Source organism: Protobothrops mucrosquamatus, unplaced genomic scaffold, assembly GCF_001527695.2.
Source record: "Protobothrops mucrosquamatus isolate PMUCROS unplaced genomic scaffold, P.Mucros_1.0 scaffold4417, whole genome shotgun sequence".
Taxonomy (NCBI): Eukaryota; Metazoa; Chordata; class Lepidosauria; order Squamata; family Viperidae; genus Protobothrops; species Protobothrops mucrosquamatus.
The window spans coordinates 28,685-54,991 of NW_015390330.1; the positions used below are offsets into that span (position 1 = coordinate 28,685).

The 26,307-nt window shown below is 45.3% G+C and overlaps 1 protein-coding gene across 1 annotated transcript; it reads left to right on the forward strand.

The window, feature by feature from the left end:
* LOC107298994 (zinc finger protein 420-like) lies at nt 1-25,113 on the forward strand. The gene is made up of 7 exons (XM_029286656.1): nt 1-450; nt 3,888-4,001; nt 6,100-6,226; nt 7,001-8,369; nt 16,095-16,346; nt 23,692-23,870; nt 24,117-25,113. The coding sequence occupies exons 1-7, from the start codon at nt 1-3 to the stop codon at nt 24,953-24,955; spliced, it is 3,330 nt and encodes a 1,109-aa protein (XP_029142489.1). The 3' UTR covers nt 24,956-25,113.
* The last annotated feature ends 1,194 nt before the right edge of the window (nt 25,114-26,307 follow it).

Sequence of the window (26,307 nt, forward strand, 5' to 3'; positions counted from 1 at the left end):
ATGGAGGCCCGAGGGCCTCCGGGGGCGGGAGCAGCAGCAGCTGCTTCCGCGGTCCTTCAGGAGGGGAGCGGCGGCAGGGGCGGAGAGTCCGGGGAAAGCGGCGGCGGCGGCGGCGGCGGCGGCCTCCCCGAGGGGTCCCGCAGCTCCGAGGCCGAGCGCCGGCGCTTCCGCAGCTGTCGCCCCCGGGAGACCGAGGGGATCCGGGCGCTCTGCAGCCGCCTGCACCGGCTGTGCCGTGGGTGGCTGCGGCCCGAGCGGAGCGGCAAAGCCGAGGTGGTGGACCGGGTGGTGCTGGAGCAGCTGCTGGCCCTGCTGCCCCCGGAGCTGGCGGGCTGGCTGCGGGAGTGCGGGGCGGAGAGCTGCGCCCAGGCGGTGGCCCTGGCCGAGGGCTTCCTGCTCGGCCCGCCGCCCTCCTCCGCCCCGCGGGAGCCCCCCGGAGAGGGCCGGCAGGTGAGAGAGAATTTCATCTCCTTCTACGCCTCTGTTTTCTCTTCTATATAAAGCAGGGGTCGTCAAACTTGGCCCTTTTATGACTTGTGGACTTCAACTCCCAGAATTCCTCAGCCACCGCGCCTGGCTGAGGAATTCTGGGAGTTGAAGTCCACAAGTCATAAAAGGGCCAAGTTTGAAGACCCGGTGATATAAAGAGTGGCAAAAAAAACACCCAGACAACACGTGTTGGGCGGGTGTTACAGTATGTGGGAATAACTTTGTGGGATATTATTCCCACATTCTATTTTATCTAGGTCAGGGGTAGGCAACCTTGGCTCTTTTATGACTCGTGGACTTCAACTCCCAGAATTCCTGAACCAGCCATGCTGGCTCAGGAATTCTGGGAGTTGAAGTCCACGAGTCATAAAAGAGCCAAGGTTGCCTACCCCTGATCTAGGTCTACACCACATACTTCGTTATGGACTGGATAACCATAATGTAAAAGATATGTCAAGTAAAAGGAGCGGATGGGAAAAATGCTTTGAGAGTTGCAATATTCTATGTATGTGGCTTTATAATAACCATAGAGCTAATATTCATTGTCATGGTTTTTATCTGGTCTACCTCGAAGGGCTGATAAATGGTTCCTCCAGTCAGGATTCACAAAACAGGGATGCAGACCCGAACTCTGAATCTAAGAGGACTCCTGTATCCAAACAATATATCAATTGGATCATCCCAGTTCTCTGGGTCCTCTTAGAAATCTTGGTCAGTACCATTAGCATTGAACTTAAGTGAACCTCTTTCTCATGTTAACCAAACTGGATGTTGGAAAATTATATTTCTTCTTCTAGATCAGACATGTCAAACTCGTGACGTCACGCGACATATCAGAGCTTTTTGCCCATTGCTGGCAATGGGGTGGGCGCGGTTTCCTCGTGATGCATCTGGCCCATGGACTGGCAGTTTGACACCCCTGTTCTAGATAATATTTCTGGAAAGAAGCAGGAAAACAAAAGCAGGTATTTCACACCGGTGCAAATTAGTACAGGTAGTCCTTAACTTACAACCATTCATTTAGCGACCATTTGAGGTTAAAACAGCACTGAAAATAGTAACTTAAGACCGTTTTTCATACTTAACGACTGTTGCAGCATCCTCACGGTCATCTGATTCAGGTGCTTGGCAACTGTCCCATATTTATGACGGTTGCAATTTCCCTGGATTATGTGATCACCTTTTGTGACCATCTAACAAGGTGATCAAACTGGTCAGTCCTACAGGAGATCAACCCTGACTGCTCTTTAGAAGGCCAGATCCTGAAGTTGAAATTCAAATACTTTGGCCACCTGATGAGAAGGAAGGACTCACTGGAGAAGAGCCTAATGCTGGGAAAGATTGAGGGCAATAGAAGAAGGGGACGACAGAGAATGAGGTGGCTGGATGGAGTCACTGAAGCAGTAGGCGTGAGCTTAAATGGACTCCAGAAGATGGTAGAGGACAGGATGGCCTGGAGGAACGTTGTTCATGGGGTCGTGACTAACAACAACAACAAGAAGAAGCAAAGTCAATAGGGAAGCCAGACTCAACTAATTTAACAACTGCGGTGGTTCATTTAACAACTGTGGCAAGAAAGGACGTAAATTGGGGCAAAACTCATCTAACAACTGTCTCAGCAACACAAATTTTGGGCTCAAATGCAGAAGTCGAGTGCTATTTGTACAAAGAATGAACAGAGCACTATAAAAAGTTATAAAATATGAAAATAGTGTTTAGGGTGGCTGAAATAGTATTTAACTTGCATGTTTCAAAACCTATTTTTGATATTACGAGGCAAAAACACTGAAAGCCCCCTTTTTTCCCCCTCCTGTTTTGGCTGTAATGAGTACAAACACCCTAGAAAGCAGTGGTATACACTAAAATACATTACCACGTCACAGTGTGAATAGAGTTATCCATTTTTTACATTGCTTAGTTTCTGCACAACTAATTAAGAAATGCAAATCCCAAGACTATAAGACTTTCCCAACTAACATAAGCAGAAAGATTGATTATTACTTAACACAAGTTATGTGTTTCCTGGCTTCTAAGCAGAGTTCCTATTGTAAATCAGATAGAGTTGTAAGAAAAAAGGTCATAAGAAAACAACAAGGTATACCTTATTCATATTGGTTTACAGTGATCATGAGGCTCCCTAGCTGTCGACAGCAGGAAAGAGGCCTGAGCAAACCTACTTTTCAGATTAAATACATATTGTCATTACCATTTCAAATAGAATTATAAGAAGAAAAAAATAAAGTAACTAATGCAATTATATAGCATTATTTCCTGGACTGTTTTGATAGGCTATTAAACTGAGCTTTCTCTTACTTTATACACTTGTGTATCCTTCCTGATATTATCAACATGTGTCATAAAATCAGTGTTTACATTATGATTTCCTGTCATTCTAGCTGAATACAACCCAGCATTTAGATTATGTAAAATACCTCTGGTACAGGGTCAAAGCACTAGGTATTACATTGTATATTTACTCTGTTGTTACCAGTCTACATACTGTATAGTGCTACTTGTAATAAATGAAATGGAGCATCTATGTTTTAGTATGCCATATACTACCGCAATAGTGAGGGAAAGCAACAAATTAAATGCACCTGTCATGATTTTAATTACTGTTACTCACTAATTCTAGTTTGATCTATTCCCAGTTTGTGGCATGCCATTCTTTTAGTCTGCCTTAGACTATTATTACCCTTTGCGTATCCCTGTGCTTTGATATGGAGAGTATATCATTAAAGTTGAATATCGTTCGGAATCATTTTGTAAAAGTGGCTTATTGGGCAAATATGCCGAAAGGTTACATTCTGTTGCATAAGAGATTCTCCCTTGTTCTGGTGTTGTTTTTCTATATTTTCAAAATCGCCTTAAAACATTTCTCATTACAAGTTAAACCTGATTGGGAATTTGCAGTGAGAAAGAATGAAGTGTCGAAATTGCCTTTTAATGACAGTCATATTATTTTCAGGGGGTGCATTTTACCTCAAAAACTATTTCGGTATTCATTCCAAGATCTCCTCTTGAACTGCCAGGTTGGTGGTCTCATCACTGCAAGAGGCACAGAGAAGGCACCACAAAAGGAAGGAGAGAGTAATCCTTTTTTTCCCCCCTCAGGAGATAGAAAGAGGACAAGACAGAATAGGCATAAATACATTCACAAAGAAGCAAAAGCCACAGTCATCAAGTAAAGGGGAGGAGAAGAAGAAGTAGCTCCTGATCCAAAGGACAACGGAATTAAAAAAAAAGCAATGAAGTAATTTTACAAAAGTGGCAGGTGTTTATTCAGAAATGACAGCAACCCACACAGCTCTTATTTCAACTTGGGTTGGAAAAGTACAAGCGAACTAACGTGGTTAAAGTCATTTGAAAGCGGATCATAAGCCAGACTTTCCTTTCAGGTGCAGGAGCCATTCATTGGGGAGATCTCAGCAGAGCTCCATGGAAAAAGAGATCCGTCCGACGATTCTGAAGAGCTTCCTTTCAGGAGAATTCAACTGGGGTCACCTTGCCAGGTGAGTGTAGCTTTCTTGTGAGAAGTTTAAACGCCTTTCGTTCATGAGCTACTCTGAAAACCAAATGCTGAACCTGTGTACATTTGAACCTGCTGTCCCCACAGAATGAACCAGTGAGCCTCGCTCATTCAACCTCCAAGATTGTTCTGGGAATGCAAACAAAGGACAATTCAGAAGAGTCTTCTATTTGCAAATATAATTTACATGTTGGAAGAGTTTGATCTCTCTTAATATTGTTCTAAAGACTTTGGAAAAGCAGTTAAAAAATAAAAGCCACGAAGGGAAACAGTTATCAGTTGTACAAAAACTGCTTCAGAAGCAGGCCAATATATCCACTTAAAAGTAAACTACGGGAAGGACAAATTTCTCCTATAAAATCTAAATCAGTGATGGTGAATCTTTTAGAGACCGAGTGCCCAAACCGCAACCCAAAACCCACTTATTTATCGCCGGGTGCCAGGTAGGCGTGGACCAGTGGGTGGACGTGGCTGTGGTGGTCATGGCAGACTGGGTGGGTATGGCCAAGGTGGGCGTGATCACCTTGAGGTTTGTGGGGAGGGACGCATGTGGGGGCCAGGCAGGATTGAGGGAGATCCAGAGGGTCTCTGGCAAGTGGGGCAATGGGCAGGAGGCTCATCCTGCGGGGTGAGGCGAGGCAGGGCGGGGATGCCATTGTTGCAGGTCAAGGTGAGGCAGGGACCGGGGCGGCTGCTGCCTGATACCATCGGCCCCCGCACACAGAGGCCAGAGAGCGCATGGGTGCTGGGATGCATCCAGCCACGTGGGACCTTGGCGAGTTAGCGGGTGGCTGGTTGAAGAAGGACAGTTGCCATCTCTGGGGCATGGCGCATGTGCCCACAGAGAGGGCTCTGAGTGCCGCCTCTGGCATGCGTGCCATAGGTTTGCCACCACTGATCTAAGTCAAAGCTGACACCTTTTAATGGTAAGTGTCATGCCTCCGTCTGAGCCTGAATCTGCGGAGGAAAATGAACTGGAACAGGACCTTATGGAGGTCATGGGAGAGGTGTCTGTGGCTTCAGAGGAATGTGGGGAAGAGCAGGCTGAGGCAGGCCAGGGCTCTTCAGGATTGGGACAGGAGGAACAAGAGAGGCAGAGTTCAGGCGATGAGCAAGGGCCACCCCCACCTGATCCTAGAGCACGGAGAGAAGGAGGGAACAATGCAGGCAAGCTCAATTACAAGAGCGTCCTGCCCTTCTCCACAAGGAACACCTGGAAATTGAGATTTAAGGAGATGCTGTGGCGAGGGGCATTTGTGGGGAACAAACGCTGATTCCTTGGAGTGTTGTGTATTGTTGCTGATCTCTTGTTCTGTGACTTCTGTTTGGAAACCTGGAAACTTTGACTATTGGACTGTATTTCGGATTCTCTCTTTTGAAAACTGCTCAGGCAAGCTAGGATTCAAACAGACTCCTTAAGTTTATGTTTTCTTCCTTGTTATCTCTATGGCCTTGAGTACTTTCTTATGCTAATCAGACTGTATCTGAACCTACTTTCAGCCAGAGTCGGCTGAAGGGGTGTGTTTGTGTGTGTGTTCTGTTGTTGGAGGCTTGCCAGCAAACGTGGGAGCGTTTGGGGAAAATTTGGAGCAATAAAAGAACTGTTTGAATTGCCAGCTGACTGCTGTGCCCTGGGTCATCACAGTAAGTCTGTTGGTCAAGTGACTTGATATTTCCAGGGTCATTTACAACATTTTAAAACGGGCCAGGTTAAAAAATTCTTAGTAGTTTTGGTCTGTTTTCTAAGAAATTTGTATTTTGCTGAGCCAGGGAGATGAGGCTATGGGATTCCTTCTGCCCAAAACCATTGTGGTGAGTTATTCCAGGAGGGGTGGGGGTCCCCAAGGGGTGCCATTCTACAACTTGGATGCATCTAAGCCACGTTTACAACAGCAGCATGGAGGAGCTGGAGGGAGGCTTCCCACCCTTTTAAAAGACCTTGTGTACCTGCAGGGCCTATGCCTGTCCTACAAGAAAATGTCCATTTGATCTCTTGCAAAGCTCTGTTTTCTCTTTTGGAAGTGAGAAAGAAAACATAAGAGAGGACTGTCTACTAATGAAGATGTTGCTTCTCTTTCTAGAGCTCTGCTCCCTTTGAGGAGGTGGCTGTGGACTTCACAGAGGAGGAGTGGGCACTGCTGGATTCTGGACAGAAGGCCTTGTGGAGGGAAGTCATGCTGGAGGTTTCCAGTAATATGGCCACTCTGGGTAAGGATCCTCTTTTCTCTGGATTCCCTTCATTGGGAAAGGTGTTTTCAGTGGCAGGTAAACAGGGAAGATACCTGCACTCAGATACTTAAGATGGTCAGACGTTTTATCTGGCTACCGCCTGTGAAACCTTCCCTAATCTCAGGAAAATCAGAATGTTTAGCTCAGGGGTAGGCAACCTTGGCTCTTTTATGACTCGTGGACTTCAACTCCCAGAATTCCTGAGCCAGCATGGCTCAGCTTGGAAACCTCTCCCTTTCCCCTCAGCATGGCTGGCTCAGGAATTCTGGGAGTTGAAATCCACGAGTCATAAAAGAGCCAAGGTTGCCTACCCCTGGTTTAGCTTGTAGATAATACCCAATGGAGGAGCCACAGGTGCAAAGAGCCCCATACACTTCCCTTTGATTCTCTTTAATCGCCAGGGCCCCTGGATGACAAACCAGCCAAGGCACTTCATGGGCAATTTTATCCCAGGTGGTCATCACAGCCACTCTTCAAGAACACAACTAAGGCCTTGGCAGAAATGCTCACCATAAGCAGATTGACCTATCAACAGCAAAGCCTTTATCTGGTTCAGGGCTGAAAAATCTCTTGGATTAGCATTAGAGTCTCCCACCTAGATAACAACTTCAACCGAACATCTCCTATGTTGACACAGGGCTGGTGTCAAACCTGATGCCCAGATGGGCATATTTTTCACTAGGGAGGGTCCCCCCGCCCCTTCTCTATTCTTGTAAGTTCTAATGAGAATTTCTTTCTTTTTTTTCTAAACAGGTGATGGTGATAAGCTGAGGAACGAGAATAACAAGCAGCCAGGGTTATTGACGCTGCAAAGAGCACTCTCGTCAAAGAGTCATTCCTTCTCTTTTACTTTACCTAAAATACTGCACAGGAAACATAAACCGCATACATTTGTCAAATACGAGAGGGATTTCAGTCTGAGCAAAAAGATGAAACTGTGCATGAAGTATGGAAACAGCTTCATTAGCACGAGTAATTTTAACTGCCACCAGAGGATCTACCTAGGCGAGAGGCCAGGTAAATATCCAGAATGTGAAAAAAGCCTTTGTCAGAAAACAGAGGTTATTTGTCCTAAAAAGATACATATCGGGGACAGACCATATAATTGCCTGGAATGTGGAAAGAGCTTTTTTGAGAGCAGTGAACTTGATCGACATCAAAGGATCCACACAGCAGACAAGCCGTATAAGTGCTTGGAGTGTGGAAAGAGCTTCACTCAGAAAGGAAAACTTAATTCTCATAAAAAGATCCACACGGGAGAGAGATCATATAAATGCATGGAGTGTGGAAAGGGGTTTATCGACAACTGGCGCCTTACTTTCCACCAAAGGATGCACACGGGAGAAAGACCATACAAATGCTTGGAGTGTGGAAAAAGCTTTAACTGGAGCAAAGATCTTATTCGTCACGAAAGGATCCACACTGGGGAGAGACCCTACAAGTGCATGGAGTGCGGAAAAAGTTTTGCTCAGAAAGGATGTCTTACTGGTCACGAGAGGATCCACCTGGGGGAGAAACCGTATAAATGCACATTGTGTGGAAAAAGCTTTGCTCAAACAGTACAACTGAATGCTCATAAAAGAATGCACACCGGGGAGAGACCATATAAATGTTTAGAATGTGGGAAAAGCTTTAATTGGAGCAGAGGTCTAATACATCACGAAAGGATCCATACTGGGGAGAGACCATATAAATGCACGGAGTGTGGAAAAAGCTTCGCTCAAACAGCACATCTTAATTCTCATAAAAGGATCCACACCGGGGAGAGACCGTATAAATGCTTGGTGTGTGGAAAGAGTTTTGCTCGGAAAGGATGTCTTGCCGGTCATGAAACAATTCACACAGGAGATAAACCATATAAATGCACCGAGTGTGGAAAAAGCTTTGCTCGGACAGGGCATCTTTATTCTCACAAAAGGATCCACTCAGTGGATAGACCATATAAATGCTTGGAGTGTGGAAAAAGCTTTAACTGGAACAGAGATCTTATTCGTCATGAAAGAATCCACACTCGGGAGAGACCATTCAAGTGCATGGAGTGCGGAAAGCAATTTACTCAGAAAAATGCTCTTATTAATCATGAAAGAATCCATACAGGGGAGAGACCATATAAATGCCTAGAGTGTGGAAGAAGCTTTGCTCAAATAGGGGCACTTAATTCCCATAAAAGGATCCACCTGGAGGTGGGACCATATAAATGCATGTAGTGTGGAGAAAGCTTTTAACAATCACAGGACATTTACTCATGGCAGAATCCACACAGGGAAATTTCATATTAATGAATGGAGTGTGGAAATAATTTTACTGGGAAAGAACATCTTGTCGTGAAAGGATTCACACTGGGTGGAAACCTCAATGAATAAAGTGGAAAGGCCTCCAATAGGAACTCTTTATTTGACTCACCATTAGAGGATCCACACAGGAGAAATTATGTAAATGTAGGGGGAGTGGATAAAGCTTTACTTGGAAGGACACTATAATTCTCATAAAAGAATGCCCACAGAAGAAACCATATAAATCCATTGAAGGATCTTCATTATCTTTCTGCTCCCAAATACTGGATTTCATTCAGTCCAGTCAGGTCTTCCATTGCTTGTTTCAGAGTGCATTTTTCTTTTCACGTGATGTGGAAAGAGGGCTGCAAAATTTACTTCAGTTTACTCCCTGTTGCCCATTACCCCCTTACTATCTTTTTCAAACGGAGGACTGATGGCTTTCTTGACTTCCCTCTTAGTTTACTGAAAAAACTCTATACAAAACAAATTGCATCATCGCCATTCTAACCATTGTTTATCCCTTACAGTATAAAGGTCTCTTCTGCATGTTTCCAATCAATATAGTCTTGAGATTTCCTTGGCCAGTTGGGCCTGCAATACTTGCTGATGTTGTCACTCCATCATGTTGTATCTTGTGAATGCTTTTTATCAACTGGAATCCATTGTCTGCTTTAGTGCACCCGTCATCAGTTCTTGCTATGTGACCTGCCCATTTCCATTAGTTTACTACTACTACTACTACTACTACTACTAATAATAATAATAATAATAAAGTTGGAAGGGACCTTGGAGGTCATCTAGTCCAATCCCCTGCTCGGGCAGGAAACCCTATACCACTTAGACAAATGGCTGTCCAGTCTCTTAAAAACTTCCAGTGTTGCAGCATTCACTGCTTCTGGAGGCAGGTTGTTCCACTGGTTAATTGTTCTAAGTGTCAGGAAGTTTCTCCTTAGTTCCAGGTTGCTTCTCTCCTTGGTTAGTTTCCATCCGTTGCTTCTTGTCCTGCCTTCAGGCACTTTGAAGAATAGCTTGACTCTTCTTTGTGGCAGCCCGAGACATTGGAACACTATCTTGATAGCATGGTATATTTGTGATGCCGAGCATGTATCTGAAATTGTATAAATGTACCAAATTTAGAAAGGATTACAGTCTGCAGATGTTAATTCCCACAAAATAGTGTTTGTGTTTCTCCCCTTTAGCTAAAGCAGGGGTCTTCAAACTTGGCCCTTTTACGACTTGTGGACTTCAACTCCCAGAATTCCTCAGCCAGGCACGCTGGCTGAGGAATTCTGAGAGTTGAAGTCCACAAGTCGTAAAAGGGCCAGGTTTGAAGACCCCCGAACTAAAGAAATCTTGTCATTTCCTTTTGTTATCTTCTGACCAGGAGAAGTTGAAGGAGTGAGATCAGCCCCCCCAAACGACTGCATACTTTTGAGCAGTTGCCAAGGCAATTATTCTCCACCGCTTAAGCTTCCCAACACATTTTGGAGAAGAAACTCTTTATACTCTTGGAACCTTATTAATAAACTCTTATGACGTGTACTTCTCCCACTGTCTCCTTCTGTGTATTCTTAGAACCACTATCTGACCCAGTTGTTACGGCCAGCGATATGTAGGCAACCTTGGCTTTTATGACTTCTTCTGGGAGTTGAAGTCCACATGCCTTAAAATTGTCAAGGTTGAGAAACATTGACCTAAGAGGACAAACCCACTTCAGGAAGTCAATTTCTGGGATTTTTTTTTTTTAAGGTCATGCAGCTTCTTGAAACCAACTTTTTAAGAACCAATCAGCCAAGGAAAGATCAAGCAGAAAAGATGAATAAAAAAAGTCAAAAGACTTCAACAGAACATAAATAGCAAATTAAAAGATGAGCAGATCGTATTCTGTAGGGGAAAAAAAAAGGGGGGGAATTCCTTCATTGAAGGTCACCACAGGAATACAGACAACAGAGCAGACAGGCCTGAGGGAATCCCCATTCATTGCTTATATATTTAATAATATATAAATACATTCACTGGCTGGACGCCTGCCATGGGGCTCTTTCCATTTCTCACATTTGCACTGCCCTTCCTCAAGTCTCCTCCTCTCCCCCTCTCCCATTTCTTCCACCTGTCCCAGGAACCCATCCACATATTCCAAGAGGATGGGGGGAGGGAGAGAGAAGAAAAATCCCAGCTGCTCAGAAGCAATAATCAAACTAGGTTTCCTCCAAAGGCGCTTTCCTCATTTCTGCCCAGCTCAATCTCCACCGCACCCATCATTCTAGGCCAGGGGTAGGCAACCTTGGCTCTTTTATGACTCCTGGACTTCAACTCCCAGAATTCCTGAGCCAGCGTGGCTCAGCTTGGAAACCTCTCCCTTTCCCCTCAGCGTGGCTGCCTCAGGAATTCTGGGAGTTGAAGTCCACGAGTCATAAAAAAGAGCCAAGGTTGCCTACCCGTTCTAGGCCCTCCTATAGCTCTTCTCTATACTCGCATCCCCCGCCACTCCCAGGCATCCTTTAAGCGGCAGCATGGAACAGGGCATGCGCACAGGACCTTAGCCAAGCCCTCGAAGCTCATCAGAGGACAGGCGAGGCGGCAGTTGCCGTAGGAGACGCTCTAGGCAGGAGCAGTAAACGAAGGACGGGGGGAGGGCGGGGCTGCAGCGTTTCCCTTCTCTAGGATGCGGCACTCTCTGACCGAGATTCTGTGGGGAGAGGAGGGCGCGCGAACCTGAGGCGGGAGTGATTTGCAGCGGTTCTTCTCCGCCTCAGAAGCTCTGAGGAAGCGGAGCCCCGCCCCTTCTCGTCCCCCCAAGAAACCGGGAAAGGGGCGTGGCAAGGGGGAGGAGCGGCTGGGGAAGGGTCCTCTGTGACCAAGAATCGCCTCAGAGGGAGCTTTCCCCCGTTCGGGCTGCGCCAAAGCGGGAGGCCGGATGGCGGCCCCGGGGTGTCTTGGGGCGGGAGCAGCCGCGGCCCTTCAGGCGGGGATCGGCGGCGGCGACCCGAGCGGCCTCCCCGAGCGTCCCCGCAGCTCCGAGGCCGAGCGCCGGCGCTTCCGCAGCTGCCGTCCCCGGGAGGCCGAGGGGCCCCGGGCGCTCTGCAGCCGCCTGTACCGGCTGTGCCGCGGGTGGCTGCGGCCCGAGCGGAGCGGCAAAGCCGAGATGCTGGACCGGGTGGTGCTGGAGCAGCTGCTGGCCCTGCTGCCCCCGGAGCTGGCGGGCTGGCTGCGGGAGTGCGGGGCGGAGAGCTGCGCCCAGGCGGTGGCCCTGGCCGAGGGCTGCCTGCTCGGCCCGCCGCCCTCCTCCGCCCCCCGGGAGCCCCCCGGAGAGGGCCGGCAGGTGAGAGAGAATTTCAGCCTCTTGTACGCCACTTTGCGAAACAGTTACAGAGAAAAGACATACAGAGAACACGGGAGGGTGTATGTGGAAATAAACTTTGGGGAGATGGGAACATGTCATAGGCTGGACAGGAATAATTTTTAAAAGATACCTCCATTTCCACATGGAGGGGATGAAAAAAAAAACGCATAAAAATGCGTAAAACTCTTCCTCGTTTTGCTGCAAGGAAAAGGAGAGGATGGGGACAATGCTTTCAGAATTGCAATGTTCTGTTCAAGTGGCCTTACAATAAAGATGGAGCTAATATTCATTGTCATGGTTCTTTTCAGGACTACCTCTAAGGCAGAGGTCCCCAACCTTTTGGGCACCAGGGTCCAGTTCCGTGGAGAAAGGTTTTTCCACGGACCGGAGAGTGCATGGTTTTGTGTGCTGCCTGCATCCCACTGATGGGGCTTTGCTTGTTTGTGCGGACACAGTTGCTGGTATGCTGCCGGTACCCGGGGTTGGGGACCCCTGCTTTAAGGATTGAGAAATGGTTCCTCCGATCAGGATTCCCAAACCAGAAACACAGACCCAAATCCTGAATCTAAGGGGCCTTCTGTATGCAACGATAATTCTTCCCCCCAAATCCCACCCTATATGTTTATATCAATTGGATCCTCCCGGTTCTCTGGTCCTTTTAGAAATCTTGGTCAGTACCATTAGCAGTGAACTTAAGATAAATGAATCCTCTTTCTCGTGAACAGGACCTGTTAACCGATTTTGGAAAGTAGTGTTTCTTCTCCTAGATAATATATACTGCTCACAAAAATAAAGGGAACGCAAACCCCTTCAGTTCCATGGTAAAATGTTCCCTTTATTTTTTTGAGCAGTATATTTGGCAAGAAGCAGGAAAATGAAAGCAAAGGGATTTCACACAGCTGCAAATTAGTACAAGGAATGAACAGAGGATTTATAAAAAGTTATGAAATAAAACATGAAAATTGTGTTTAGGTGGACCAAATAGCACTTAGGTTGCATATTTCAAACCCTATGTTTGCTGTTACAAAGCAAAAGCACAGAAACTACTTTTCCCTCCCCCCACAAGCTTTTTTGCTGTAATGAGCACAATCACCCTTGAAAGCAGTGGTGTTCAATAAAATAATTTACCAAATCACAGTTTGAGTATAATTACATTGCTTAGTTTCAGCAAAAATAAGTAGAGATGCAGATCCCAAACCTACATGTTTTCCCCAACTAATGTAAGTGGAAAGATTGTGTGGGTAGGTTTTGGTTATGAAAGTTCATGTCATGATTTTTATTACTGTTACTAATTCTAGTATGATCTGTTCCCAGTTTGTGGCATGTCATTCTTTTAGTCCATTTTGGGATATTATTGCTCTCTGTGTGTCCCTGTGCTTTGATATGGAGAATATATCATTCATTAAAGTTGAATACCCTTCAAAATCATATTGCAAAAGTGGTTTATTGGGCAAATCTGCCGAAAGGTTACGCTCCATTCCAACAGAGATTCTCCCTATTCAACTTTTGTTTTTCTATTTTTTCAAAATTGTCTTCATTCTTAATTTCTCATTACAAGTTAAACCTGACTAAGAATTGGAGGTGAGAAAGAAGGAATTATTCAAATTTCTTTTTAATGGCAGTCTGTGTTTTCAGGGGGTGCATTTTACCCCTGAAAGCATCTCTATTTTTATTCCAAGGTCTACTCCTGAACTGCTTGATTGGTGGTTTTCCTACTGGGAGGAGAACACCATAGAGCTGGAGTTTTCAAGTTTGATGACTTGGGTTGGGGAAGTACAAGTGGAGAGGAAAAAAGTAAAGCATGTGAACTAATATGGTTACAGTCATTTGAAAATGGATCATAAACCAGGCTGTTCTTTCAGTTGCAGGAGCCATTCATGGGAGATATTTCAGCAGAGCTTCAGGGATCAGGAGATCCATCCAGTCCTTCTAAAGAGCTTTTCAGAAGAATCCAAATGGGACCACCTTGCCAGGTAAGTGTGGGTTTCTTGTGAGAAGTATAAATTCCTTCCATTCATGAGCTGCTCTTACAACCAAATGCTGAGTCTGTGTGCATTTGAACATGGGGTTTCCCCAGAATGGCCCACTGAGTCACATTCATTCACCTTTTAAGATTGTTCTAGGAATGCAAACAAAGGACTATTCAAAATAATAATATAGTACAATAAGATAAGGTAAGGTAAGGGAATTGGGAACAATTAACCAATGAAGGAGTTGCCTTCAGAAGTTGTGGGTGGTCCATCAATGGAGATTTTTGAGAAGAGACTGGACAGCCTCTTGTCTGGAACTGTATTGTGTCTCCTGTTTGAGCAGGTGCTTGGACTAGAAGACCTCCTTCCAACTCTGTTATTCTGTAATAGGAAATGTAATTTATGAAGAAGAGTTTCATCTTTCTCAATGTTCCTCAAAACACTTTTCAAAAACAAGTTAAAAAATAAAAACCATGAAGTGAAACAATACCAATTAGATTAAAACTGCTGCAGAAATATATCCGCTAAAAATGTGTTACAGTCCCCTATTCTATTTTCTAAGGAATCTGCTGAACCAGACAGGTGAGGCCAGGGATACTCTCTCCCCAACCTCTTTGTTGAATTATTTTGGACTAGAGAGAGGCTCCCCAGTGAGAGCAATGTTGACATTCTATTTCTTAGATGCACTTAAGCCAAGATTGTTTCAGCCAAAGCAACAGCCTGAACTTGGAGATTCACAGCAACAAGAATTATGGCGAGAAGTAGACTTAAGCCTTCTTTTCCATAAAATATCCATTTGGTGTCTTGCAAATCTCTGTTTTCTGGTTTGTGCCCGAAACGTACAAGTGTTTCCTGGGATTGTCTACTAATGAAGATATTGTTTCTCTTTCTAGAGTTCTACTCCCTTTGAGGAGGTGGCTGTGGACTTCACAGAGGAGGAGTGGGCACTGCTGGATTCTGGCCAGAAGGCTTTGTGCAAGGAAGTCATGCTGGAAGTTTCCAGTAATATGGCCACCATGGGTAAGGACCCTCTTTGCTCTGGGTTCCATTCATTGGGAAAGGTGTTTGCAGTGGGAGGTAAACAGTGAAGATACCTTCACTCATTTGCTTAGGGTGTGAGGACTCTTACCTGGCCACCATCTGAATAATAGCACATCTTTAAAACCTTTCCTAATCTCAAGAAAACAAGCAGGGTGACACATGTTTCGTAGTTAGCAGAAAATAGCCCTATCCACTTCTCCTTGATTCCCTTCAACTGCCAGGATCCTGCTGGATCACAATTCAAGGGCAAAGACAATTCAGGGATAATTTTGTCCAAGGTTCTCGTCACAGCCAAGGCCTTGGCAGAAACGCTGACCGTAGCTTTGGGAAAGGCCTTAGATACTCCATGGGAATGCCTGGGCAGAATAACAGGTCAGTCGGACTCCCGACTAAAAATTCCTTGGATTCCATTAAAATTCCTAGATAACATCTTGCACCCAACATCTCCAAGCCAGCCAACCATGTTTTTGAGAAAAGGAATTGCCTGTCCTTAACATTTGTAATGTAGCAGAGGACCAGGCTGTGCCCGAGGGAGGGATCAAACGTGTCATCAGTCATGAGTCCCCTTGAGCCCACAAGAGACTTAAGTCCAACTCATCTTGAATTCCTTCGACTGTTATCTACTGCCAATTTGCTTTAGCCGTTAGTAGTTCAGGTTCTTGTAGAGAGCTTAAATTTGCAAGAAATCTTTATAGCCATTTGAATTGCCTGGACCTTCTGATTTCCCTGGTGCTTGAAATCTAAATCCTAATAGGAATTTTTATTTTATTTTCTTCACCAGGTGATGGGCTGGAGAATGAGAATGACCAGCAGCCAAGGTTAATGCCAATGCAAACAGCAACGCATGAAGTGGGAGAAATGATGTTTGGCCATCAAGGGGACCCACAAATGCATGCGAGAAGCCCCTCAGAAGATGGAGAGGAGATGCCCTCCATTTCTCTCCCTATCGAAATCCATGGCTTCCTTGCTCAGCCAGGTCAGAAAGAGAAGAGAAAAGGAAAATATGGCCAAGGAGAGCAAAATGAATTTGATTTAGGGGAATATGGCAGAAGTCAGACTACAGGAAAAGAATATGTCTCCAAACAGTGTGGAAAATACGTCAACCAGTTCTTCTCTCTTGCTTTACATGCAAAACTCTACGGGAAACACAAAGCACATACCTTTGTAAAATTTGGGAGGGATTTCACTTTGAGCAGAAAGATAAAACTATGCATGAGGTGTGGAAAGAGCTTCAGTAGCAAGAGTAACCTCAATCGCCATCAGAGGGTCCACACCGGTGATAAACCACATAAATGCGTGGAGTGCGGAAAGCAGTTCAGTCAGAAAGGACATCTTACTCATCACAAAAGGATCCACACGGGGGAGAAGCCATATACGTGCACCGAATGCGGAAAGAGCTTTGCTCAAAAAGGGCAACTTAGCTCTCATAGAAGGACCCACACAGGCGAGAGACTGTATAAATGCATCGAGTGTGGAAAGAGGTTTATTGAGAACAGAGACCTTACTTGCCATGAAAGGATCAATATAGACCGGAGTCGATATAGGTGCATCGAGTGTGAAAAAAACTTTGNCCACATGCCTTAAAATTGTCAAGGTTGAGAAACATTGACCTAAGAGGACAAACCCACTTCAGGAAGTCAATTTCTGGGATTTTTTTTTTTTAAGGTCATGCAGCTTCTTGAAACCAACTTTTTAAGAACCAATCAGCCAAGGAAAGATCAAGCAGAAAAGATGAATAAAAAAAGTCAAAAGACTTCAACAGAACATAAAGAGCAAATTAAAAGATGAGCAGATCGTACTCTGTAGAAAAAAAAAGGGGGGGGGGAATTCCTTCATTGAAGGTCACCACAGGAATACAGACAACAGAGCGGACAAATACACAGGCCTGAGGGAATCCCCATTCGTTGCTTATATATTTAATAATATATAAATACATTTACTGGCTGGACGCCTGCCATGGGGCTCTTTCCATTTCTCACATTTGCACTGCCCTTCAAGTCTCCTCCCCTCCCCCTCTCCCATTTCTTCCACCTGTCCCAGGAACCCATCCACATATTCCAAGAGGATGGGGGGAGGTAGAGAGAAGAAAAATCCCAGCTGCTCAGAAGCAATAATCAAACTAGGTTTCCTCCAAAGGCGCTTTCCTCATTTCTGCCCAGCTCAATCTCCACCGCACCCATCATTCTAGGCCAGGGCTAGGCCACCTTGGCTCGTTTATGACTCCTGGACTTCAACTCCCAGAATTCCTGAGCCAGCGTGGCTCAGCTTGGAAACCTCTCCCTTTCCCCTCAGCGTGGCTGGCTCAGGAATTCTGGGAGTTGAAGTCCACGAGTCATAAAAAAGAGCCAAGGTTGCCTACCCGTTCTAGGCCCACCTATAGCGCTTTTCTATACTCGCATCCCCCGCCACTCCCAGGCATCCTTTAAGCGGCAGCATGGAACAGGGCATGCGCACAGGACCTTAGCCAGCCCTCGAAGCTCAGCAGAGGACAGGAGAGGCGGCAGTTGCCGTAGGAGACGCTCTAGGCAGGAGCAGTAAACGAAGGACGGGGGCGGGGCGGGGCTGCAGCGTTTCCCTTCTCTAGGATGCGGCACTCTCTGACCGAGATTCTGTGGGGAGAGGAGGGCGCGCGAACCTGAGGCGGGAGTGATTTGCAGCGGTTCTTCTCCGCCTCAGAAGCTCTGAGGAAGCGGAGCCCCGCCCCTTCTCGTCCCCCCCAAGAAACCGGGAAAGGGGCGTGGCAAGGGGGAGGAGCGGCTGGGGAAGGGTCCTCTGTGACCAAGGATCGCCTCAGAGGGAGCTTCCCCCGTTCGGGCTGCGCCAAAGCGGGAGGCCGGATGGCGGCCCCGGGGTGTCTGAGGGCGGGAGCAGCCGCGGCCCTTCAGGCGGGGAGCGGCGGCGGCGACCCGAGCGGCCTCCCCGAGCGTCCCCGCAGCTCCGAGGCCGAGCGCCGGCGCTTCCGCAGCTGCCGTCCCCGGGAGGCCGAGGGGCCCCGGGCGCTCTGCAGCCGCCTGTACCGGCTGTGCCGCGGGTGGCTGCGGCCCGAGCGGAGCAGCAAAGCCGAGATGCTGGACCGGGTGGTGCTGGAGCAGCTGCTGGCCCTGCTGCCCCCGGAGCTGGCGGGCTGGCTGCGGGAGTGCGGGGCGGAGAGCTGCGCCCAGGCGGTGGCCCTGGCCGAGGGCTGCCTGCTCGGCCCGCCGCCCTCCTCCGCCCCCCGGGAGCCCCCCGGAGAGGGCCGGCAGGTGAGAGAGAATTTCAGCCTCTTGTACGCCACTTTGCGAAACAGTTAACAGAGAAAAGACACACAGAGAACACGGGAGGGTGTATGTGGAAATAAACTTTGGGGAGATGGGAACATGTCAGACTGGACAGGAATAATTTTTAAAAGATATCTCCATTTCCACATGGAGGTGGAGGGGATGAAAAAAAAAAACGCATAAAAATGCGTAAAACTCTTCCTCGTTTTGCTGCAAGGAAAAGGAGAGGATGGGGACAATGCTTTCAGAATTGCAAGGTTCTATTCAAGTGGCTTTACAATAAAGATGGAGCTAATATTCATTGTCATGGTTCTTTTCAGGACTACCTCTAAGGCAGAGGTCCCCAACCTTTTGGGCACCAGGGTCCAGTTCCGTGGAGAAAGGTTTTTCCACGGACCGGAGAGTGCATGGTTTTGTGTGCTGCCTACATCCCACTTATGGGGCTTTGCTTGTTTGTGCGGACACAGTTGCTGGTATGCTGCGGCCCGGTACCGGGGGTTGGGGATCCCTGCTCTTAAGGATTGAGAAATGGTTCCTCCGATCAGGATTCCCAGACCAGAAACACAGACCCCAATCCTGAATCTAAGGGGGCTCCTGTATCCAACAATAGTTCTTCCCCCAAAATCCCACCCTATATGTACATATCAATTGGATCATCCCGGTTCTCTGGTCCTTGTAGAAATCTTGGTCAGTATCATTAGCAGTGAACTTAAGATATGTGAATCCTCTTTCTCAGGAATAGGACCTGTTAACCGATTTTGGAAAGTTATGTTTCTACTCCGACCTAGATAATATATTTGGCAAGAAGCAGGAAAATGAAAGCAAAGGGATTTCACACAGCTGCAATTAGTACAAGGAATGAACAGAGGATTATAAAAAGTTATGAAATAAAACATGAAAATTGTGTTTAGGTCAGTGGTTCTCAACCTGTGGGTCGGGACCCCATTTGGGGTCGATCGACCATTTCACGGGGGTCGCCAAGCAAGGCTGTCTGCCATTTTTTTTGTCCGCCATTTTTTTCCCCTTTTCCGGCGGGTGCCTTACCTCCCTTGGGCTGGGCCAGCTGGTGGTCGGCCTGCTCCGTCTCTGCCGCTTGCCAGCTACGCCTCGGCNGGTTCTCAACCTGTGGGTCGGGACCCCATTTGGGGTCGATCGACCATTTCACGGGGGTCGCCAAGCAAGGCTGTCTGCCATTTTTTTTGTCCGCCATTTTTTTCCCCTTTTCCGGCGGGTGCCTTACCTCCCTTGGGCTGGGCCAGCTGGTGGTCGGCCTGCTCCGTCTCTGCCGCTTGCCAGCTACGCCTCGGCCGGCTCAGGGGGCGGAACCACGCTTGCGCGGCGCTCCCAGGCAGGGAAAGTCCTCGACTTACGACCAGTTGGGTAGTCCTCGACTTACGACCGGTTTAGTCCTCGACTTACGACCGGTTTAGTCCTCGACTTACGACCGGTTGGGGTCGCGGCATTAAAAAAGTTGAGAACCACTGGCTTAGGTGGACTAAATATCACTTAGGTTGCATATTTCAAACCCTATGTTTGTTGTTACAAGTCAAAAGCACAGAAACCACTTTTCCCTTCCTCCCAAGCTTTTTTGCTGTAATGAGCACAATCATCCTTGAAAGCAGTGGTGTTCAGTAAAATAATTTACCAAATCACAGTTTGAATATAATTACATTGCTTAGTTTCAGCAAAAATAAGTAGAGATGCAGATCCCAAACCTACATGTTTTCCCCAACTAATGTAAGTGGAAAGATTGTGTGGGCAGGTTTTGGTTATGAAAGTGCCTGTCATGATTTTTATTACTGTTACTAATTCTAGTATGATCTGTTCCCAGTTTGTGGCATGTCATTCTTTTAGTCCATTTTGGGATGTTATTGCTCTCTGTGTGTCCCTGTGCTTTGATATGGAGAATATATCATTCATTAAAGCTGAATATCCTTCAAAATCATATTGCAAAAGTAGTTTATTGGGCAAATCTCCCAAAAGGTTACATTCCATTCCAACAGAGATTCTCCCTAGTTCAACTTTTGTTTTCTATTTTTTTCAAAATTGTCTTAATTCTTAATTTCTCATTACAAGTTAAACCTGATTAGGAATTGGAGGTGAGAAAGAATGAATTATTTAAATTTCTTTTTAATGGCAGTCAGTGTTTTCAGAGGATGCATTTTACCTCTGAAAGCATCTCTATTTTTATTCCAAGGTCTATTCCTGAACTGCTTGATTGGTGGTCTTCCTACTGGAAGGAGAACACTGTACAGCTGGAGTTTTCAAGTTCGATGATTTGGGTTGGGGAAATATAAGTGGAGAGGAAAAAAGTAAAGCATGTGAACTAATATGGTTACAGTCATTTGAAAATGGATCATAAACCAGGCTGTTCTTTCAGTTGCAGGAGCCATTCATGGGAGATATTTCAGCAGAGCTTCAGGGATCAGGAGATCCATCCAGTCCTTCTAAAGAGCTTTTCAGAAGAATCCAAATGGGACCACCTTGCCAGGTAAGTGTGGGGTTCTTGTGAGAAGTATAAATTCCTTCCATTCATGAGCTGCTCTTACAACCAAATGCTGAGTTTGTGTGCATTTGAACATGGGGTTTCCCCAGAATGGCCCACTGAGTCACATTCATTCACCTTTTAAGATTGTTGTATGAATGCAAACAAAGGACTATTCAAAATAATAATATAGTACAATAAGGTAAGGTAAGGTAAGGTAATAAAATGTTGGGACTCAGGAAAGTGCAGAAAAATGCAAAATATAATAATAATAATAATAATAATAATAATAATAATAATAATAATAATAATAATAATAATAATAATAAAAGTTGGAAGGGACCTTGGAGGTCAGCTAGTTCAACCCCTTGCTCAGGCAGAAAACCCTATACCATTTCAGACAAATGGCTGTCCAGTGTCTCCTTAAAAACATCCAGTGTTGGAGCATTCACCACTTCTGGAGGCAGGTTGTTCCACTGATTAATTGTTCTGTCAGGAAATTTCTCCTTAATTCTAGGTTGCTTCTCTCTTTGATTAGTTTCCATCCATTGCTTCTTGTCCTGCCTTCTGGTGCTTTGGAGAATAGCTTGACTCCCTCTTCTTTGTGGCAGCCTCTGAGATATTGGAACACTGCTATCATGTCACCCCTCGTCCTTCTCTTCATTATATTAGACATACTCAATTCCAGCAACCGTTCCTTATATGTTTTAGCCTCCAGTCCCCTAATCATCTTTGTTGCTCTTTGTACTCTTTCTAGAGTCTCATCATCTTTTTTACATTGTGGTGACCAAAACTGGATGCAATATTCCAAGTGTAGCCTTACCAAGGCATTGTAAAGTGATATTAACACTTCACGTGATCTTGATTTTATCCCTTTCTTAATTCAGCCTAGCATTGTATTGGCTTTTTTGGCAGTTGCAGCACACTGCTGGCTCATATTTAATGCCTTCCCTGTCGTCCGGTCCCAGCTCCAACTCTTCCTCCTTCGAACGGGCCTCTGAGGGCCCATGATATTAAGGAGAAATTTCCTAGTATTGAGAACAATTAACCAGTGAAGAAGTTGCCTTCAGAAGTTGTGGGTAGTCCATCACTAGAGACTTTTGAGAAGAGACTGGACAGCCTCTTGTCTGGAATTGTATTGTGTCTCCTGTTTGAGCAGGTGGTTGGACTAGAAGACCTCCTTCCAACTCTGTTATTCTGTAATAGGACATGTAATTTATGAGTCGGAAGAGTTTCATCTTTCTTAATGTTCTTCAAACACTTTTCAAAACAAGTTAAAAAATAAAAACCATGAAGTGAAACAGTACCAATTAGATTAAAACTACTGCAGAAATATATCCACTAAAAATGTGTTACAGTCCCCTATCCTATTTTCTAAGGAATCTGCTGAACCAGACAGGTGAGGCCAGAGATACTCTCTCCCCAACCTCTTTGTTGAATTATTTTGGACTAGAGAGAGGCTCCCCAGTGAGAGCAATGTTGACATTCTATTTCTTAGATGCACTTAAGCCAAGATTGTTGCAGCCAAAGCAACAGCCTGAACTTGGAGCTTCACACCAACAAAAATTATGGCGAGAAGTAGACTTAAGCCTTCTTTTCCATAAAATATCCATTTGGTGTCTTGCAAATCTCTATTTTCTGCTTTGTGCCCGAAACATAAAAGTGTTTCCTGGGATTGTCTACTAATGAAGATATTGTTTCTCTTTCTAGAGTTCTACTCCCTTTGAAGAGGTGGCTGTGGACTTCACAGAGGAGGAGTGGGCACTGCTGGATTCTGGCCAGAAGGCCTTGTGCAAGGAAGTCATGCTGGAAGTTTCCAGTAATATGGCCACCATGGGTAAGGACCCTCTTTGCTCTGGGTTCCATTCATTGGGAAAGGTCTTTGCAGTGGGAGGTAAACAGTGAAGATACCTTCACTCATTTGCTTAGGGTGTGAGGACTCTTACCTGGCCACCATCTGAATAATAGCACATCTTTAAAACCTTTCCTAATCTCAAGAAAACAAGCAGGGTGACACATGTTTCGTAGTTAGCAGAAAATAGCCCTATCCACTTCTCCTTGATTCCCTTCAACTGCTAGGATCTTGCTGGATCACAAGTCAAGGGCAAAGACAATTCAGGGATAATTTTGTCCAAGGTTCTCGTCACAGCCAAGGCCTTGGCAGAAACGCTGACCGTAGCTTTGGGAAAGGCCTTAGATACTCCATGGGAATGTCTGGGCAGAATAACAGGTCAGTCGGACTCCCGACTAAAAATTCCTTGGATTCCATTAAAATTCTTAGATAACATCTTGCACCCAACATCTCCAAGCCAGCCAGCCATGTTTTTGAGAAAAGGAATTGCCTGTCCTTAACATTTGTAATGTAGCAGAGGACCAGGCTGTGCCCGAGGGAGGGATCAAACGTGTCATCAGTCATGAGTCCCCTTGAGCCCACAAGAGACTTAAGTCCAACTCATCTTGAATTCCTTTGACTGTTATCTACTGCCAATTTGCTTTAGCCGTTAGTAGTTCAAGTTCTTGTAGAGAGCTTAAATTTGCAAGAAATCTTTATACCCATTTGAACTGCCTGGACCTTCTGATTTCCCTGGTGCTTGACATCTAAATCCTAATAGGAATTTCTATTTTCTTTTCTTCACCAGATGATGGGCTGGAGAACGAGAATGACCAGCAGCCAAGGTTAATGCCAATGCAAACAGTAACGCATGAATTGGGAGAAATGTTTGGCCATCAAGGGGACCCACAAATGCATGCGAGAAGCCCCTCAGAAGATGGAGAGGAGATGCCCTCCATTTCTCTCCCTATCGAAATCCATGGCTTCCTTACTCAGCCAGGTCAGAAAGAGAAGAGAAAAGGAAAATATGGCAAAGGAGAGCAAAATGAATTTGATTTAGGGGAATATGGCAGAAGTCAGACTACAGGAAAAGAGTATGTCTCCAAACAGTGTGGAAAATACGTCAACCAGTTCTTCTCGCTTGCTTTACATGCAAAACTCTATGGGAAACACAAAGCACATACCTTTGTAAAATTTGGGAGGGATTTCACTTTGAGCAGAAAGATAAAACTATGCATGAGGTGTGGAAAGAGCTTCAGTAGCAAGAGTAACCTCAATCGCCATCAGAGGGTCCACACCGGTGATAAACCACATAAATGCGTAGAGTGCGGAAAGCAGTTCAGTCAGAAAGGACATCTTACTCATCACAAAAGGATCCACACGGGGGAGAAGCCGTATACGTGCACCGAATGCGGAAAGAGCTTTGCTCAAAAAGGGCAACTTAGCTCTCATAGAAGGACCCACACAGGCGAGAGACTGTATAAATGCATCGAGTGTGGAAAGAGGTTTATTGAGAACAGAGACCTTACTTGCCATGAAAGGATCAATATAGACCGGAGTCGATATAGGTGCATCGAGTGTGAAAAAAACTTTGCTGATAACTTTACCCTTCATGAAAGGATCCTCCCTGTAGAGACTCCATACAAATGCATGTCGTGTGGGAAAGGATTTACTCAGAAAGGACATCTTACTCGTCACGAACGAATCCATACAGGGGAGAGACCGTATAAATGCAGAGAATGTGGAAAGAGCTTTGCTGAGGAAGGACGACTTAATTCTCATAAAAGGATCCACACAGGTGAAAGACCATACAAGTGCATAGATTGTGGAAAGAGCTTTACTCAGAAAGAACATCTTACTTGTCATGAAAGGGTCCACACAGGAGAGAAACCTTATAAGTGCACAGAGTGTGGAAAGGGCTTCAGTCGAAACTCTTACCTGAGCCGTCATCAGAGGATCCACACAGGTGAAAAACCGTATACTTGCAGGGAATGTGGGAAAAGATTCATTGAGAATAGAGAGCTAACTTCCCATCAAAGGGTCCACACAGGAAAGAGATCCTGCACATGCCTGGAGTGCGGAAAGAGCTTTTTTGGCAACAAAGATCTTATTCGTCACCAAATGATTCACACAGAGGAGAAGCCCTATAAATGCCTGGAGTGTGGAAAGAGCTTTACTGAGAAAGGAAAACTTATTTCTCATAAAAGTATCCATTCAGGAGAGAGACCATACAAATGCCTGGAGTGTGGAAAGAGTTTTACTCAAAAAGGAAAACTTAATTCTCATAAAAGGATCCATAAGGGGGAGGGACCATATAAAGGTATGGCGTGCCAAGACAGCTTTATTGACAACAAAGACCTTATTCGGCACCAAAGGATCCACGCAGGAGAGAATCCTTACAAATGCAGTGAGGGTGAAAAAAACTTTTTAATGACTACGGGACCTTTATTTGTCATGAAGAGATCTACACAGGAGGAAATTATACATGCATGGAATGTGGAATAAACTTCATTTGAGAAGGGTGCACTTCTCACAAAAAGATGTATATGGTAAAAACCATATACAGGTGGTTCTCGACTTTCAAGTTTAATGATGGTTCAAAGTTGCAATGGCACTGAAAAAAGTGAGTTATGACCAGTTTTCGCACAACCATTGTTGCATCCCCATGGTTATGTGATCAAGTCAGACACTTGGCAATTAACTCATATTTATGATGGATGCAGTGTCCCGCAGTCATGTGATCCCCTTTTGTGACCTGACCAAGTCAGTGGGGAAGCCAGATTCACTTAACAACAGTTTGACTAATTTAACACCTACAGCGATTCACGTAACTGTGGCCAGAAAGGTCACAAAATGGGGCAAACTCACTTAATAAATGTTTCGTTTAGCAACAGAAATTTTGGGCTCAATAATGGCTGTAAATTGAGGACTACCTGCAACTCCATGAAATGAGGTTAATTCAAACAGTCAACTTTTTCATCATCAAAGGAGGCAGACATAGGAAATTTTTTATTGCATGGAACCAGCAGAGACTTTTGGTTTGTATAAATTATATAAATAAATTTGTTCCATGATTTCTCAAAAGCATTCAGGTACTTTATCCTTGGCAGTTGATCAGAAAAATAGGAATTCAGATTGGAAGAGAAATGAGATATTAACTATCTAGGAATAAGGATAGAGTAGAGTAGAGCAGAATTGGAATGGAATGGAATGGAATAGAATAGAATAGAATAGCAGAATTGGAAGGGATTTTGGAGGTCTTCTAGTCCAGCCCCCTGCTCAAGCAGGAAAACCTATATCATCTCAGACAAGTGACTGTCCAGTTTCTTCTTAAAAACGTCCAGTTGTGGAGTGCCCACGATTTCTGGAGGCAAGCTGTTCCACTAGTTAATTATCCTGTCAGGAAGCTTCTGCTTAATTCTGGTTCCTTATCTCTTTGATCACTTTCTTGTCCTTCCCTCTGGTGCTTTGGAAAATAATTTGACCCCCTCTTCTTTGTGGCGGCCTCTCAAATACTGGAATACTGCTACCATGTCACCCCTATTTCTTCTTTTCTTTTCTTTAGACTAGCCAAACCCAAGTCCTGCAGCTGTTCTTCATATCTTTTAGTCTCCAGGCCTTTGATCATCTTAGTTGCTCTTCTCTGAACTTTTTCCAAGGTCTCAGCATCTTTGTAATATGGGGATTACTGGTTGCAGTATTCCAGGTGTGGTCTCACTAGGGTTTTATAAAGCGGTACTAATACTTCGCGTGATCTTGATTCTACGCCTCTGTTTATGCAACCCAGGATTGTATTAGCTTTTTTGGCTGCTGCTGCACATTACTGGCTCATGGTCAAGTGATCGTCCACTAGGACT